The sequence below is a fragment of the Populus nigra genome, chromosome 8 (genome assembly GCF_951802175.1).
Source record: "Populus nigra chromosome 8, ddPopNigr1.1, whole genome shotgun sequence".
Classification (NCBI taxonomy): domain Eukaryota; kingdom Viridiplantae; phylum Streptophyta; class Magnoliopsida; order Malpighiales; family Salicaceae; genus Populus; species Populus nigra.
This window is the reverse complement of record NC_084859.1, coordinates 20,606,535-20,624,235: the sequence shown is the minus strand read 5'-3', so window position 1 is coordinate 20,624,235 and position 17,701 is coordinate 20,606,535. Positions and strand designations below refer to the sequence as shown.

The 17,701-nt window shown below is 31.5% G+C and overlaps 2 protein-coding genes across 3 annotated transcripts; one reads left to right on the top strand and one right to left on the bottom strand.

The window, feature by feature from the left end:
- The first annotated feature begins 1,145 nt into the window (after positions 1-1,145).
- On the top strand, positions 1,146-6,703 carry LOC133700831 (zinc transporter ZTP29-like). Of its 2 annotated transcripts, XM_062124521.1 has the most exons (12): positions 1,146-1,393; positions 2,470-2,528; positions 2,810-2,902; positions 3,007-3,096; positions 3,217-3,298; positions 3,516-3,571; positions 4,389-4,445; positions 5,019-5,059; positions 5,831-5,898; positions 5,990-6,046; positions 6,142-6,259; positions 6,359-6,703. In XM_062124521.1, the coding sequence occupies exons 1-12, from the start codon at positions 1,330-1,332 to the stop codon at positions 6,402-6,404; spliced, it is 831 nt and encodes a 276-aa protein (XP_061980505.1). In that variant the 5' UTR covers positions 1,146-1,329; the 3' UTR covers positions 6,405-6,703. The 2 variants fall into 2 exon arrangements, with proteins under 2 accessions (XP_061980505.1, XP_061980506.1); XM_062124522.1 differs by lacking the exon at positions 2,470-2,528.
- Positions 6,704-16,089: 9,386 nt separating this feature from the next.
- LOC133702380 (zinc finger protein WIP2-like) lies at positions 16,090-17,626 on the bottom strand. Its single transcript, XM_062126716.1, has one exon. It carries the CDS (start codon positions 16,920-16,922, stop codon positions 16,479-16,481), a length of 444 nt encoding a protein of 147 aa, XP_061982700.1. The 5' UTR covers positions 16,923-17,626; the 3' UTR covers positions 16,090-16,478.
- Positions 17,627-17,701: the final 75 nt, after the last annotated feature.

The following is a 17,701-nucleotide window of genomic DNA, read 5'->3' as shown; positions in this document are numbered from 1 at the left end:
CAAAATGAAAAAAAAATTAATTTTAAATTTTTTTTATTCAAAATTTAGGGTAACGCAGTTTGAAACGCAACTCCAAACAGGTTTTAAATTTTATTTAAATCTTTAATCTTTCAAATTTTCATTTGAATACCTAGCTATTGCAAATTAAATTATATTAAATTGATATTAGACGCAACAAAACATTAGGCTAATATATTATATTGCCCTCCAAACCTTGGCCTTGCTCACAATAATGTTTAGAATAATGTCTGGATTGCTTTTCAAAGTTTGAGACATGATATAAAGAGAAAACTGCTAATTATTTATCAGAATTTCAATTTTTTTATTTGTCTAAGATTTTTTTAGAATGTGGTCTGAAATTCTTGAATCATATATGAAAACTAAATATTTCTTAAATTAAAATTTAAATAAATAATTTATATTTGAATAATGTATAATTGTATATATGATAAATATTTTTATCCAACTCCTCTTAATTTAAAATCCAAAATAATAAATTGAAAATGAATTTATTTATTATCAAAATATATAAAAAGATGTCTTGTAGTTGCTACCGTTCTTCCAAAAACTTTCGGAATAGAATAGTTATAAAACTAGACATGTGATAAGGTTCCAGTTATAGGTTATAAGGATAAATTCAAGTCAATTTTAATTTTTTTAAAAAAATAAAATAATATTTTTTTAATATTTGTTTTTTAAAAAATTAATGAGTGAAGGATTATATTTTGACTCGGTTAGACCCGAGTCAATCACCGTGTTAACTTAAATTTCTAATTGAATCAATCAAGTTTTTTTATTTATTTATTTTTTCTTCGACCTATTCAAGCCCGGATCAATTAATTCTAGATAAACCTGCTATCCCGTTTAGTTCTGTAATTATGTTAAAGAGTATTTACTATTATGTATTAGTAACATTTAATTTAATTCAATTCTATTTTTATTTAAAAATGTGGTAACAAGTTAGTTAAAGTGTGTTTACGTGCGTGCTAAAAATTATTTTTTATTTAAAAATATATTAAAGTAGTATTTTTTAAATTTATTTTAAAATCCGTACATTATAACAATTTAAAAATATTGTAAAAAATAATTTTAAAGCTTAAAGGTTTTTTTAAAGTTTTACCGCATGACAAACAGATAATAGACGGTTGAGTAAGGAAACAATATTTCCTTGAACATATCTTGTTCCTTTCTCTCAAACCATCCCTTTCTTTCTCCTCTTTATATTCTTTTCCTCTAAGCACAATCATTCCTTCAGTGGAGTGGTTATATAAACTAGCTCTAAACAGTACTTGGGTCATTGTCATCTACAGAAAAGAAGCATTTCTTTCAATGGATTCTCAGGTCATGGTAGCTTTGGCTCTGTCTCTTGTGGGTGGATTAAGCACTTCTATAGGCAAGTTATATATAAAGCTTGCAACTTTTTATGTTTTTCTATGATGGGTTGGTTTCAAAATTCTTGTTTTATTTGAAAATTTTAAGATACCATGATTAAGGATTTTTCTTTTTGTGCTGATATGGTTGCGCACGTAGTCTTTTTTAGGTTCTTGATGTTTTTACGTTGTGGACTTTGTTCTACTATCATTTGTTTTTTTTAATGGAAATATGATGTGGGGTTTAGTTGGTTCATGGTTTTTCATGCATTTTTACTATAATGTGGAAGACTCTGTTGTGTTAGTTGGTTTAAATTGTAGTTTTTGTTATATTATAGTCGGATTAAATTTGGTCCTGATTGTTCTTGCTTGTGGACTGGTTTCTTGAATCTGAATTGTAACAAGAAGAAGATTAAAATTCAGGGATGTTAATTTAGAAGTTGATTGGGAGTTTCTGGCTATGTATAATGAAGACTAGTGATTGAACTGATAAATGGAGGAATCCTTTTTTCGGTAAGATGATTGTTGAGGAAAAGACAACGATTTTTTTTTTAATTTCAGGGAAAAGAAGTAAATCCATTAGCCTTAATTCTTAACAATTTCTGTTGAAGATTAGAAAGTTGCCTAATTTACTTGGTCTAGTGTTAGAAGCTCATGTGAAGAGGCCTATAAAATTTACTTGCCTAAAGTTGCCTGGAATCCATAATTTTCCAAACACATAAGGCCCTATAAAATTTATCAAATCCTCAGCACCCACTACACCTCCTACGTCCTAGCACTCATATTTTCTATATTGTTAACGTTTTGGTCTGAGTGAGAGCATCTCCACGGACACTTTCATGATTATTGTTCTTGGCGTCTCTGTTTTGGGTGGTTCGAGTACTTCACTAGGTTAGCAACGAAAGACTTGTCTACATGAATATGGCATGAAATTCAAATATTACTATTGACTAATTGTTTTACTCTTCTAGTTTTGATGTCCTGTTTACTTACTGAGGTGTGTTTTTGATGCTCACTGACTTTGTGTATGGACACCAGTTTTTCTTGTTACTATGCTTAACACATTTAACCTATCTATAACTCTTGGACTATGAAACAGGTGCGCTCTTTGTAATTCTTTGTCAGACTCCCAATTTGAAGATGCTTGGGTTATTACAGGTGGTTTTCGGAAGTTGAAGTCTCCATATGCAAAAACCTGTTTTGTTTTTGCCCTTCTTTACTGCTTCTTCTTCTCACAAGAAAAGAACGCCACCTTTTAGTGTTTTATCTACCTATGAAAGGATAGTGGCTAATTAATTTCCTGTGTCTGCGTAATTCTAGTATTAGTACATGCTTATGAGAGAATGCTGCGGCATGGAGTTACCATGAATGATCCTAATGTTGTATTAAACTCCAGGGGAAAGTGTTTGCATTAACACTTTCTAAGCTTCTCTATGCAGGGTTTTGCTGCAGGCCTGATGCTGTGCATATCATTCCTTGATCTTGCTCATAATGCTATCAATTCAATTGGATTCTTAAAAGGCAACCTCTGGGTTAGCTATATCTTTCCTTTTCTTCATCAAATTCAAATTTTATTGCTTACTAGACATTATTTATTCATTTATACCTGTCATTTTTTTTTTCCTTGACGGTACAGTTTTTTGGAGGTGTTGTATTCTTTGGTATCATCGCCAATTTTATCCCAGAGCCAACACTTACCTCAAGCTTAGATGTTAAAAGTAAAAAGGTTCTGGATGATACATTTTCCAAATACTTAATTGTTTTGTCACTTCAACAATGGCTGCTTTTCTATGCAGCTAGAATATTAGAAGGTAATGTGACAGTTTGGAACTTTGTTTGGTAACAGAAAAATGGTGACCAAGGGGGAAAGGACATTATGAAAAAGCATCGTCGCCAAGTTTTGTTCAGTGGAATTATCACTGCAATAGGTATGACTGACCTTCTCTGGTCCTATTCTATCACTCTCTAACTTCAATTTTGCTTGCTTGTGCTCCTTGTTTTTTTTTTTTTCTCTTTTTTTTTTAAACTAAACTGGTAAAGATATCAGGGCCCCAAGAGTTGGAAACAGTAAATTTAGTACCTTTTAGTTGGAAAAGTTCATAAACTAGTCTGTTCAGATTGAATCTTGTCTTTCATGGACTGCAGGAATAAGCTTGCATAACTTCCCAGAGGGAATGGCAGTGTTCCTTGGATCAATTAAGGTAGCATTAGCCTTATTTATATTTCCTCTGTAGTGTTGGTATTCTGTTCGGCTAAAATATATATGCATACACAGATTACAGTCTAGTACTTGTGTCACTCTTAAAATACACCTGTCTTGAATGAAACTCACCCATCAAAGCTTCATCCTGAAAACAGAAACACGAAGGGTTTTTCTTAAAGTCTTAATATATGATTGTTTAACAAATTGGAGCTTGTTCAATTCAGCACCATGTTTACTGTTTAATTTCTTGAAGAAAAAGACTTGTTTCTTTAATGATATTTTTACCTTCTTTAGTATCGTGGGTTGCATTTGCATGCCATTGTACTTGTGCTTCCTGTGCTAAGAAGATTGTTTATTTGACTTTGGTATGATGAAGACGAGAAAGCAAACCATTCAATCGCACGATTACTCAATGGCCACCAAAACAAGGAGTTTAGTTCCATTTTTTAGAATCTTTTTATGAAAAAATTATAGTCCGCATCTGAAAGAATCAAATTTGTTGCTTCTCAGTATACTATTATGAATTGCCGAATCACAATAACCAAGGATCTTTGGTTAAGATGTCGTAGTCTTTTTTCATACAATGTTGCCTTCAGTCACAACCCACTTCAATACTTGTTGGTTCCTGGATGCAACCAATTTGGTACCACATGGTTTTAGAAATTAATCTTAGTATGCATGTTATTTCCATTAAATACAATTGTCAACTGGAAGCTAACAATGATTGTTTTAATCTCGGGTCTTGAGATCCAGAAGCTATTTTCTTATTCTTTGGTAAGTCAATTCTGTAATCTTCTTTTATAATTCTATTTTAGGGCCTCCGTGTTGGTATTAATTTGGCTGTGGCAATTGCTTTGCACAACATTCCAGAGGTATGCTTACATATGCTATCAGTTCTTCAAAGAGGTTGCTTTCTTCCTGAATGAGAGTTGGTTCCTTTAAACTTTGAACATTTTAAGTGCCAATTATTTATGGATTTTAATACAAAAAAAGCGAGAGGATGTGTTCTGCTGCCAGCATTAATGGGAATTAATTGTGTTTTTCTTGCCTATAGACATAATATGCAATTTATCTTATGATAAGATGTGTCTAGGCGCAGTGGATATGTTTGGTTTTCATTTTGAAAGTTCCATAATGTCGTGCTCGAGAAGGATATTTTCTGCGGTTGGACTGTTGTGCCAATTAATATCCAAAACCTTGTTTATCAATTTTTCCTGTATTTTGTTAATGCTTTTTCCCATCTACAAATATAAAATATGATGTGGTTGGTCAACAAGGCTTTGTTACTATGTTAAAAAACCAGTTGAACCTAAAAGCTTAAATTGTTGAAGGTATAATTTATATTATACTCCGACAATCCTAACTTCTTTATGTTCATTTCCACAGGGTTTTGCTGTTGCACTACCTATTTATTTGTCCTAACTTTTTCATGTCTATTTCCACAGGGTGTTGCTGTTGCACTTCCTATTTATTTTGCAACACAGAGGTAAAAATTTCCCAAGGCACTGCTCTATTCAGCTTTCTAAAGCAGCAGTAAAAACCCCTTTAGAAAGAAATGGTCCGAAGCATGTTTTCTGTGGAAGTAGCCTGAAATGGTACTTTATTGGAAATAAGAATCAACAAATAGGGAGGCGATTACTGGTGATAGTGGTGGAGATAATTGCCCTGTTGACAGTCTAGAATCTAGAGATAGAACTGTAGAGTGGCAGAGTAATGAATATAGAGGTCAGGAAGCTGTGCTGGAGTTTGATAAAAAAAAATTTGGATATCCCAGGCACTGCTGAAGATGGTCAAGGTAGCAATTTTATTCTTCTACGTCATGTCCTTGTGTTGTAGCAAAATTTTAAAGGGAGTCAGAAGTGCTGCTTTTTTATTGGGGTAGCATTAGTGCCTACCACAGTAGCCTGATCTATTCACTAACACTCTTGTTTGGCCTCCACGATCTTTCAATTCCTGAAGAAAGCAAGGATCTCAAATAAAGGAAAACAAAAAGGAAACCATAACCTGATTTTTGCACATACCATTTAATAGTATGATATAGTGCAAGATACACTCGACAATTTTTGGCTCCAGACTACTGGCTCCTGCCTAAGGGGTCGGAGTGGCTAGATATATAATAGCTACCCTTATTTATGTGACCAAAGTGTTCTTCTGATACCTTTGGCTATATTGTTTTTGCTTCTATGTCAACAGAGTAGAATTTATTGTATTATACCCATAATATAAATTAACTAGTTAGTTTCTGTCCTCATTTCAGCAAGTGGCAGGCATTCAAATTAGCTACACTTTCTGGTTTGGCTGAGCCACTTGGTGTGGTGCTTGTAGGTATGTCAACTTCTTTTTATTGCTTATGTTGCTAAAGCATGGGAAGTCATTTAATTTCGATCAATAAGAATGTCCTTTTCCTTGACTGTAGCTTATCTATTCCCAAGCAGCTTGAGTCCTGAAATTCTTGAGGGTTTGCTGGGATCAGGTATGCAATACCATTTATTTCTCAGTTTCTCCAGATGTTTGGAGAAAATCAATGTGCTACTTCAATCTCACCATAATTTTTTGTTGCATTTGCAGTTGGTGGAGTGATGGCTTTCCTCACCTTGCATGAAATGCTGCCACTGGCATTTGATTATGCTGGTCAGAAACAAGCTGTTAAGGCCGTATTCTTTGGTATGGCTTTCATGTCTGCAAGGTAATAGAACTCAAACTATACGTGATTCTGTTTCAAGATCTGGATTATTATTTTTTTTGTTAAATTATTTTTCTCACATGTATTGCTGCTGGTCTTCAGCCTGTATCTTCTTGAAATCAGCCTACCTGATGAGATGAGCTTGTAGCTATGGATCAGCCAAATCAACCTACATAACAATTTGTACATTCCCAAACTAGAGCACTAGGCCATCTTGCATGGTGCCCGCTTAATCTCGCCTTGACATCCTATAATTCGACCACATCAGTAGGCCAAACAGGCAGCATTATACTTACAGGAGATTACAGCAGTTTCCATCCTTAATCAATAACTCAAAATTGTACTAACCTTCTTACTTTAGTTAATGTGAAAATGTAAGTGGGCAAGAAGAGTTGACAAGTGGGGAAATTATGGATTGCGTAATCTTCAATGAAGTTCATTTCATTATCTCAGTGTTGCTACTCAGTGAGCTCCTATGTATTCTGCGTGATGCTTGCATGGAAAATAAGTGGTTTCTCGGCTGATTACATGCTGTAATTCTACAAATTGATCTAAAAGAAGCCTTTTTATTTATTTTTCACAAACTGATATCAACCCTTCTTTTTCCCAACATTTCCTAAGAAAATCTAGAACATAGTTATTAAATCTAGTTTGACGAGTTGACTTGTCTCTGTCTCTTGGCGCTCGAAATCATGTATGAAAAAGGAAGTCAATCATGTGACATTTTGATTTTTTATAGATTTTTTCTTATCAAAACTTGTTTTATCTTTACAAAATTAAAACAACATAGATTTGATTAACAAATAAACTTGAATTAGCTTCTCTGACCCATGATTTAAGCATTGATCCGGGGCATGGGATGGACTGGATTTAATTTCCATGATTTAGACTCATCTTGGAACACAGCGGCATAAATAATGGGAAAACAAGAACAAGAAAAGAAAAAGGAAGCAACCATGGATTTGGTGGGCATGGTCCCTAGTATTTGAGAAGAAGATTATGGTTTCTATGAAATGTAAATCTTCAAACAAGCAATCATACAAACAAAGATCTCATCAAGAGATTCATGGGATTAGAGCTGTCTATTCTTGTCTCTCATTACAAGAGAAAAAGGTTGGTTTTGACTGAATTGGCAAATTGAAAGAGGGGGGAGTAGTACAAGGGCAGATAAAGAGACAAGCACTTTACAGAAAAAGAGAGAAAAAGTGTATCATCAGCTAAAGGAGAAACAAAAGAAAAGATCAAGTTTCATTTATGGGGAAGAGGAACAGCATATCTAATAGAAATTTTGATTGAATGTATTCACTAAAAAGTATACCATAAACTATATCATCCAGAAAAAATAGTCAGCATAAGGATTCAGATTCATGATTTTGTGTCCATAATGATGAAACTGAACAAATGGACCCTTTGTTGTTGCATGGTAAAGCAGGATCCCAGGCTCATCCCAGTGGCTCCCATCTCAACTCAAATTATTTGAAAAATGTAGTGGTATATTGCCATGGCCATTTCTACTTGTTTAATTGAGATTAATCTTGAGTTGGGGATGCATGCAAATGACTTCAAAGCTTGTGGAAAGCAAATAAGCTTACGGAACTTCAAAAGACTTTATACTACCTTTTTTTTTTTAATCAAGAAGACTTTGATACAATATGTTAAATAATCACTTAATCTTAAAAACAATTGAATCTTAAAAGTAAAAGCATCATTGAAACAGTTTCCTTTCATATCAGGAGTAAGTTTCTTTTTACTTTAAGTTTTAAGCAAAATTTGCATTTTAAATGATAATATACATCGTTATAAACCTGATCTATTACTTGCTTCAATGTGTGGATCGTGGGTTGATAGGTCAATTTAGATTAATTTAAATTGATATAATTTTGATTTTATTTAAAAAAATTGAAACGATTTTGCTTTGAAAAAAAATTTAAAATCAACATGGATTTATATATATTTGTTTTGTGATATACTCTTGCGTTGCTGATTACAAGCCCAAGATTAATCGAGTCGTGACAATGGGATATATATATATATATATAACGCAACATTTCGTAATTTTTTAAATATTCCTCAAAACCAATAAAATAATTTATAATTCAAAATACTTATTACATTAAATAAAATTCAGTCTTTGAACAAAAACCTAAAAATTATTGAAAACAATGTAATAGTGGTGTGTCTAAAATATGAATGACAAAAGATAAAAAAAACCTCGCAAAAACAAGCAAAATATACCTACGAACAAAGTAGCAGGAACTCTAAATCAAATGTTAACTTACTAACAGAAGTTAATAACCTAAAATAATATTAAAATAGAGGGGTGAGTTCAACTAACTCAGAAGAGAATAACATTTAATATATATATTTTAACTATTTATAAGTATAAGGATTGAAACGAATATATATACATATATTAAGCATAATAACATATGGTAATGAAATACGTGTCAAAGATCAAATAAAATCATTGGCTCAGATAATAGACAAAACCCTAAGGTTTCCATAACAGTTGAGGTTTGTGGCCCCAATTACTGTGGGAGGATTAATCGCCACAAGCTGGTGCCTCTATTACCAGCTAGGTATACATAATACTATGTGCATATAGACTAGCTACTATCTGTTAGCATGAAGTTACTGATGAATATACCAACATCAAGATATAATAAATATTCGTATAATTATCAATGCAAACGCATGTCATATTGAATAGAATTTAATTCAACAGATTGCGAATGTGATTTCAAGAATAAATAAGTACTCGGAAAATAAAGCAATAACATATATAATTATTCAAGAAATAATCAATTGTACTCATCATCTAATTAGCACACATAAACTATTTATATTACATGCATATTAAAAACTACTTCACTCACTAAAAAAAAAAGAGCAAAAGACAAACATAAGCAGAACCAGAGACCACAAGGAATCGCTAGTAGGAATCTATGACGGATACTGAAAAACACTAAAAAATGACTTGAAAAAAATAACATAAGAGATTGAAATTCTAAGCTTAGAAACCAAAACATAATTATAAAGCCGAACTGACTCACCCGATCGATCTCGAACATACCCCAAACTGATCTAACCTAGCAAACCTGATTAACCCTACTACCGAGTCAATCAGTCAACTGAAATGATCAACCGATCGACCACCACCACAAGCCAATCGATTGGCAAGTTTAGACCAACTAGTCTACCAGAAACATCAAGCAACTATCAAGCAATTCAATCGGTTGTTCGGGATTTCTAAAATTCTGATCTACTAGTTTTTAAATTTACAGATCCCAAAAATAATTGATCTGTTCTTCAAGACCCATAATTCCAGTCATTTAATCAGTTTAAATCTCTTAAATCATTCAATCATCAAATTATAATAAAAACTCTAAACTCTTCTTTAATCCCTTAACCACCAATTTCCTAATAAAAAACAATAAAAAAAAGAATTACTTACTTACTTCTTCAACCCTTTTCGAAACCCAAAAGCTTAGAGAAGAAAAGCAAATTATTTGGTAACTTTCTTTTTAAATACCAAGGTTAGTTTGGGCTAGGGTTTGATGGGCCAAGAATATAGGTTCTGTGTCTTATACCTACCTAATATGTGTTTGTTTTTGTGATTCGATTTGCTTTTCACCTTAAAAAATATCAAATTGATGTTTTTTTAGAAGTCTTTTGATGAGTTGATGTCAAAAATAAAAAAATTTAAAAAAATTATTTTAATATATTTTTAATTAAAAAATATTTTTACAAAAACACCGAACACCATATTATCAAACACACACCCAGTTCGATATAAAACCTAACTTGGAGGAGCTCCTAGGTCAAAAAGTTAATCTCCTATATTAGGTTGAATATAATAAGACTGCTAATTACGAGGAAGAAGGAACACATTTGCTTTACCAATCATACCAAGAATATTCAAGCTAGAAATCTAAATTATTAGTAGAGACTTCTAAAACTAATTTTATAATCTTGTATTATATATATATATTTTATGCAAGTGATGTCATTGCGAGTTCACATATATTGGTTTTAAGATAAAGTGAATCATTAATCAATTTTAATGAATCCAAATCAAGAAACAACATCTCGATCCAATCCAAAAAAGTAACAAATTTTGCTAGGCATTTAATCTCAAATTACTCGGCAACAATCATGATGTCAGGGGCAGGCATTTCCCTCCTGCAACCTGATAAAGCACTTGTATGATTGCTTGTCCAGTATGCAACTAAGATTGCCCTTCAAGAATTTTCCAGTCTTGTTTCTAACTGAAAAAAAGGAAGATGGAATTCTCTCACACTTAGGGTTCATAAAAATGGTGAAACAAACTTCTCTTTCAAGCTTTTTTCTAGATTCTCCAACACTGAGACCCAGTTGGAGAATCTCCATAAACATCAAAGGAAACACAACGATTGCTAAAGGACATTGCTAAAGGCAAGCATATGGCATGTGTGATCATGACATTGAGAGAGAAGAGAGAGAGAGTCAGTCCAAAAGAAAAGGTTTTTTTTTTTTTTTAAAAAAAAAATACTATATTAGTTTCATGTTCTTTGACCATGCTTTTTTTTCCCTCTCATAATATAGTTTTTTCCAAGAAAGAAACTTATTCTTCTCTAAATCTGGTATTAGATATAAATGAATTTGAATCACATAGTTTCTAAAAGGATAAAAAAAAGCACAGTCAAATCTTGAAAGGTTTAGCTTGTAAGCTTGGATTGTGTTCTTTATTTCCCAATTTGTTTGATTTCCTCAAATGAAAACTGTTTTTTATTTTCTTTGTTGTATATTTACTGGTTTTTCACCCATTAGATGACCAGCATAATAAAAATTCTCATCTTTCATTAAAAAAAGTTTAGCAAGCTATATAACTTTAATAACATTTGTCTAAATTCAATTATGGTGTGTGTGTATCATTTGTTTCACATACCATTACATTTTAATTACATCTGAAACAATGTTTTTAGATCTAATATCGATAAAGTTCTATCATAATTGTTATCAAAATTGCTATAACTATATATATTTAAAGTTCATAAATATCACTAAATATGTATAATAAATAAATTTTGTTTGAAATGTAATTATAACATGTATGCATTTATAATGATATTTTACTCATAATATTGGTATATATAAAACATAATATATCATCAAATTAATATAAAAAAAACTCACTTGAAATTCAATTACTATATATAGTGGGATCGACATTTATTATTTTCTTTACACACACACATATTAAACCCAACATACATATTAAACTCAACATATCCCACATGAATTAGTTTTGTAAACTTTTTTTAATCACCAACTATCATATGATTGACAATTGAGTTACTCAATCGGGCCCATGTCCAAAAAAAAAAGTATCCAATTAACCATATTATTAAAATTCAAAACAAAACTGACGTCTATGAAAAAAAAAACATTCATTACGATTTTAAAGTTAAAAATAATAATAAGTGAAGGGTAGTGTCTAATAAATGTGGTACTCAATTGAAATTTATTTGTTAGATGAGAAGCATCTTTTACCTTTTTAATGTCGGCCTTGATTGAAATTCGCACCCTGCAAGAATTACACAATTATTGATTCTTTTTTAGTATTTTATTAAAAAATAAAAGAAAAAAAATACTTATTCGTACACCTATAGAATATTTTATCCATGAGATTACTCTATAATTATTGGAAATCAAATACCCGTAAAAATTAAAGAAAGTATAAAAAAACTATGCTTAAAATCATAGTTCTACTCTTATTTTTTCTTATAAAAAATATTCTCAAACCAATTTATAAATTAATTGAAAACTTTTTTCTAAGAATCATACGAATTCATTCATCATATTTATCTAGCGCAATATAAAATAAGATTTTCTTAACATTGATTTCAAAATTTAAATTTAGAAAATTAAGAAAGGAAACACGCCTCTTTGACATTAAACCAACATTTGAAGTTTAGTTCTCCTCTTATTAATTATACATGAAAGAAGTACAATCAATACTATGTCTCGACAAACTTTTATATTTCTTCCCGTAAGATCATGATTTCTTTGAAGTAAAATTTTAGCCATTTTCATCATTAAAAAGTTAGGTTAAAAAAAAAATCACGAGGATAATAACTCAATTGGTTAGATCTTGAGTTTGTTTCTAAAAAATCACCAGTTCGAGTCTCACAAATTTCAAGACCATTAAAAACTTATATAGTTGTTAATTTCAGAACCCGTGAGATTAGTCAAGGTACATGCATATTAGTCTGAATACCCATATTAATCTAAAAAAAAAAGTTAGGTAAAAAAACTTTGTATAACCACACATAGCCTTACTCATATGAATTATTTGAGTACATTTTTGTTCAAGATTTTTTCAATTAGGTCCTGTCGTAATATATCTTCACTCTCATCCTCTTTGGTACGTCCTTGCACATCAAACTCGATCCTTTTCCTTTCAATCATAGAAATACTTTTACCAAAGCCAGCCTTTAGCTTTAATCTCTTCCATCACTCCATGCCACGCAAAAGGACTGTGGTTGGTGAAATAGTACAAAATATTGGACCGGTATGCATAATTAATTCGTAGGTGAAGTTTTGAAGGGAATAATTACTTCCCACTAGAGCGGGCTCATAGGGGAATGAAAGTTTCGGGGAGAATTATAAATGAGATATTTAAAAATATTTAAGAAATTTTTTTATATGTGTCAGACAAGTGTGATTCTAATTAGTTTTTATTTTGTATTTGAAGTGTTTTTTTATTAAGTATAGTTGCAATCTTTATTTTATAAAATATAATAATAAATATATTTTACTTATTTTCAAGGCTGTTTGATAAGTGAAGGTCTTCGGTTGATGTCCAAGTAGAGCCCTTAACTCTGGCGAGCTCTACTTCCTCTACCACCAATTGTGATAGGATTGTCTTCAAATTTTCCCTCCAACCATCCTATTTTGGTAAGAGATCATTTTTCCATAGATAGACTAATTTCTTACATTATACAAAATCCTATCCACTTCACGTGATCATAACTAGCCTTATCTAGCCAAAATCATGAGTTTTACAAAAGTTATTAAACTACTCTAGATTTAGTCTAAGATCCGAATCATGGATAGAGTGAGTTAATGTTTGTTCGTTATTGCATCTTCAATTGTGTTTGAATATGTTTTAAAAATGTATTTGACTTAAAAAAATATCAAAATAAAATTTTTAGTGTTTTCTGATGATTTTAACGTATTAATGATAAAAACAAAAAAAAAATCTGAAAAAAATTATCTTAATATGTTTTTAAGTAAAAAATATTTTTGAAAAGGATTTGGCACCTCAATGCCAAAAACACACTTAATCTAAGTCAATTAAAATAAAATTATTTCATCTTTATATATAAAAAGTTAACATGACTTTATTTTTATATATAAAATGTGATATACTGACTTTTAACCTGATCAATTAGGTTGAGAGTTGTTCTCTCAAGTCGTTTGGATTTAACTAAATCAATTTCCATCTAATTTTTTTAAAACTCATTTTAAATTAATTCACTAAACTAAACCGAATTTAATAACATAAAATTTAACTTTTACCTCAACTCACTACATAAATTACCTATAAATAAATCCCCGAAAGGATAATTGCCTCTTATTGCATATATTGGTTGGAGAAGATCACGAGGCCAGAATAAATTTAATAAATTGATGATATTTACTTTTACCTCGACTCACTGCAGAAATTACCTTATAAATAAACAGCCAAAAGTGCTCAAGTTACGTTCCTTTAGGATAATTGCCTCTTATTGCATGTATTGGTCAGAGAAGATAAAAAGAAAAGGAAAAAAATGAAAAGAAGTGGGGCAGGCCTTGTTTACATAGAACTATGAAAGGATCCATCATTTGTCCATGGCTAGATGACAGCTTGGTGACTTCATTAGCATAAAAATGATGGCTTGCTATGACAAGTCACTGAATAACAAAGAAAACAAGAAAAGAATCGCAATTTTGTTATTGGATTCATCACCACCTTTTCTTTTCTTCTCATCCTTCTTCTTTTTTCTCTTCACTCTCTCCTGTAGAATCTCATAATGTAGAGTGTAAAACCTATAACTACTTCAGCTCTGCCATTACTCTGAGAGAGAGAGAGAGAGAGAAGGGAAATTTTTGGAGCAAAGGTGGTAGAGACAAGTACTGAAGAAACCCAACAGACATGGACTCTGACTAGTAATGTAGCATGACAAGACATGTCAAAGAGCCCTTTGACTGCTTGCACACTATGTATCTTTCTCTCAAGTCACGACAATTGTTAACAAAGCTGCCAACAAGATCCATTTCCTTCTATTTATCATGCATCCAATCCATCCTTTGTAGCTTCATCAGTCTCTCTGGTATGATCTATCAACAAAAAAAACTGTACTATGTTGTATATTATATCACACTCTCTTTCCTTTGCTAATCATTTGATTTGGGTTTTTATATGTTCTGTCTACCAGTGAGAACTCACCATCTACCACTAAACAATGGTGTTATACGGTAGATACTGCAGCAGTCACTGTTTTTAAAATGTTTTTTTTTTAATATATTAAAATAATATTTTATTATTTTTAAAAAAATTTATATCAAAATAATTTAAAAACATAAAGAGAATATATTAAAAAAAACACGCAGAGAAAACAAATTAACTAGCAAGGTGGTCCAAGTATTTAGATGTTTTTACAGGTTTGAAAGGCCTTTCTCACTGCATTTGCCCCATGCACCATGTACTTATTCCCCCCTTTTTTCATCCCTCCCGGGTTTCCTATCACCTAAACCTTCAATGTCCATTTGTTAATTCATTGGAACACAAGACACTTACAAAAGGAATTATCGAGGACAAGAAAATTGACAATACCACTTGGATACAATAAATGGAGGAAATCATGTATTGTCTGCAAATATTATTAAAATTGGGACTCGTGAATGTACAAAGAAATAAATATAAAAGATAAAAATGTGTTGGGTTGGAGAAATAAAGACAAAAGCATTAAATAAATTTTTATATAAGATAATTTCAAAGCATTAAATGTATATCTTTTAAATCAAGAAGTATAAGAAGACATGTCCACTCTGTGATGATTGTTTATATATATATATATATATATATATATATTTGTGTTATGATACAATAAACAAAAGCTAGCTACATGATCCAAAGGCATTATTCATAACCTTTTCTTTTCTGTTTTCTTTGTGACTAATAAAGTTCTTGAAAGTTTTTATAGTGATATTGAATACATATATTTTTTTTTATTGAAGATGACTTTAATTTCTTCTGTTATAAAGCATTTTGTTAAATAAATTTAATTCAAATAAGATTAAATGATGATTTTTTTAACTTCTACTTCATTTTTAATTATATGCTTGGTATTGCTGTGTAAATTGATTTTCAAAAGTATTTTTCCCATAAAAATAATTATATATATATATATATTTATTTATTTATTTTTAATATCACTACATTAAAACTATCAATTTATTTTTTAAAAAATATCAATTTGATATTTTTTTTCTTATGAAACGAACATAAAAGACAAAAACTACCACTATTCTAAACATCTACTAATTATTCAGGAATGAACTAAACATGGCCAAGCATCATATGTTATATATGGGGTGTAGGGTTTTTATTCATATCAAACTATGACTTTCACCATTGATTTTTTCCCTAACATCTTGAATATTAGGCATGCACTATGTACCAAAAAAAGCTAAAAAAATGCATGATGCATTATCATCTATGTTTTGAAATGGGGATCTAGAGCCATCCTCTAGCTAACACAAGCAAAAAAAAAACTTGGTGATGCATATCACACACATCAATGGAAGATACCAAGGAATGGCCTTTTTCCTTCTCTAATATAAAGTTCTACATAAATTATATTCAACCTAGTTCATGTACCTCTAGTGACACAGGCTTCATACGTTTAAAATTCTTGCACACACACACACACACACACATATAGAGAGAGATGAAGTTGCAGAAACTTAGTCTAACATTGATCAATGAGGAGTCTGCTAAACTAAGCAGCTACTAAAGTGAGAAAGGGAGTAGCAGAAACACATAAAAAGAAAAAAAAGAGAGAGCATGGGATTTAAAGTAACTCTAATGCTTAAATAGGCTTCTTGCTGATCTAAAGAGCAATGGTTTTGTGTGAAAACACAAGAGGTATCAACTGAGAATTAACATGATCTTGTTTCCAACAGCTATTAGCCTTTAGTTTCGCTGAGTGGAATCATTGTCTTGCTCAATTTCGGAGGCTGGCTCATCATCTTCTTCGAAGAAATCAATGCCATTTGCTGAATGGCCATGCCCAAATGACTTGATGTGATCTTTGAGGGACCTTTTGTGCTTGAAATCAGATCCACAAGTGCAATACCAAAGCTTGCCACAATTCTTCTCATGAGTTCTCCAATCACCTCTCACAGCAAATGCCTTGCCACATTTTCTGCACATGAAAGGCTTGATTCCATGCTTTCTCTTGTAATGAGTTTGAAGCGTTCTAAAATCCTTGAGCGGCTTTGCTCTTGGATGATCAATGTTGTTTCTGCACCCCGGTGCACAGCAATAACAAGGGAGCCTAAGCATTGCTGTTGGCTGTGTACCTCTTAGAGATTCTGGCCCTTTCCTATACTGAGATCCATGCCCCCACATATGCATCTACACATTCAAGGTATACTTAAATATGAAAAAACAACAGCAAAAAAAAGCAAAAAACTTAAACTTAAAATTTAAAAGAAATACTAAATCTCTAACACACTTGGCAGCTTGACCATTTGAAAGTACAGACAGATAAAAAGGAGAATCCAAATTTGAACAGACTAGGAAAGATGCTACAAGCTTTTGACATATTTGCACTGAGTCAAAGTAAAAGTTATATACTATTCACTAGTATTCATCAAAAGATCACTCCATAATTATCATTACATAAATTTAATTAAGTGTTCTAACCTGATCATAGTTAGATTATCATAACCTAACATGGGCTTATCCTTAATTATATTTACTAGGGAAAGTTTTCGCATGTATTATGCATGAAACTTTTGTTCAAAGTCCAAAATCAATTTATTGCTTTAAAAGTTTCCCACGCCAAGAACTAATGTTATTAGACTAGTGTTCAGAAAGGAAGAAAAGGGAATTCTTTGAGAGAGGGCGAGGCACTCCTTGACCCTAATCTTGCCTAATTTAACTGAAGTTTCGTTTTGCGTGTTAGAAGCAATGGAAGAAGAAAGGGTGCTTGAAAATAAATAAAATCTCAATATATTAAAGAATTGAACCAAAACCATGTTTTAGGCTTTTCATGTGCAAGCAGTAGTTTGGTCATGAGGGGTGAGAGTTCAGGTTGAGAAAATTTTCCTCTAGCTTAGCTAGGGCATTGATGAAGTTTTTACACACCTGTCAATGTGTGAAACACAAACTCCGAGGAACAAAAAGCATAA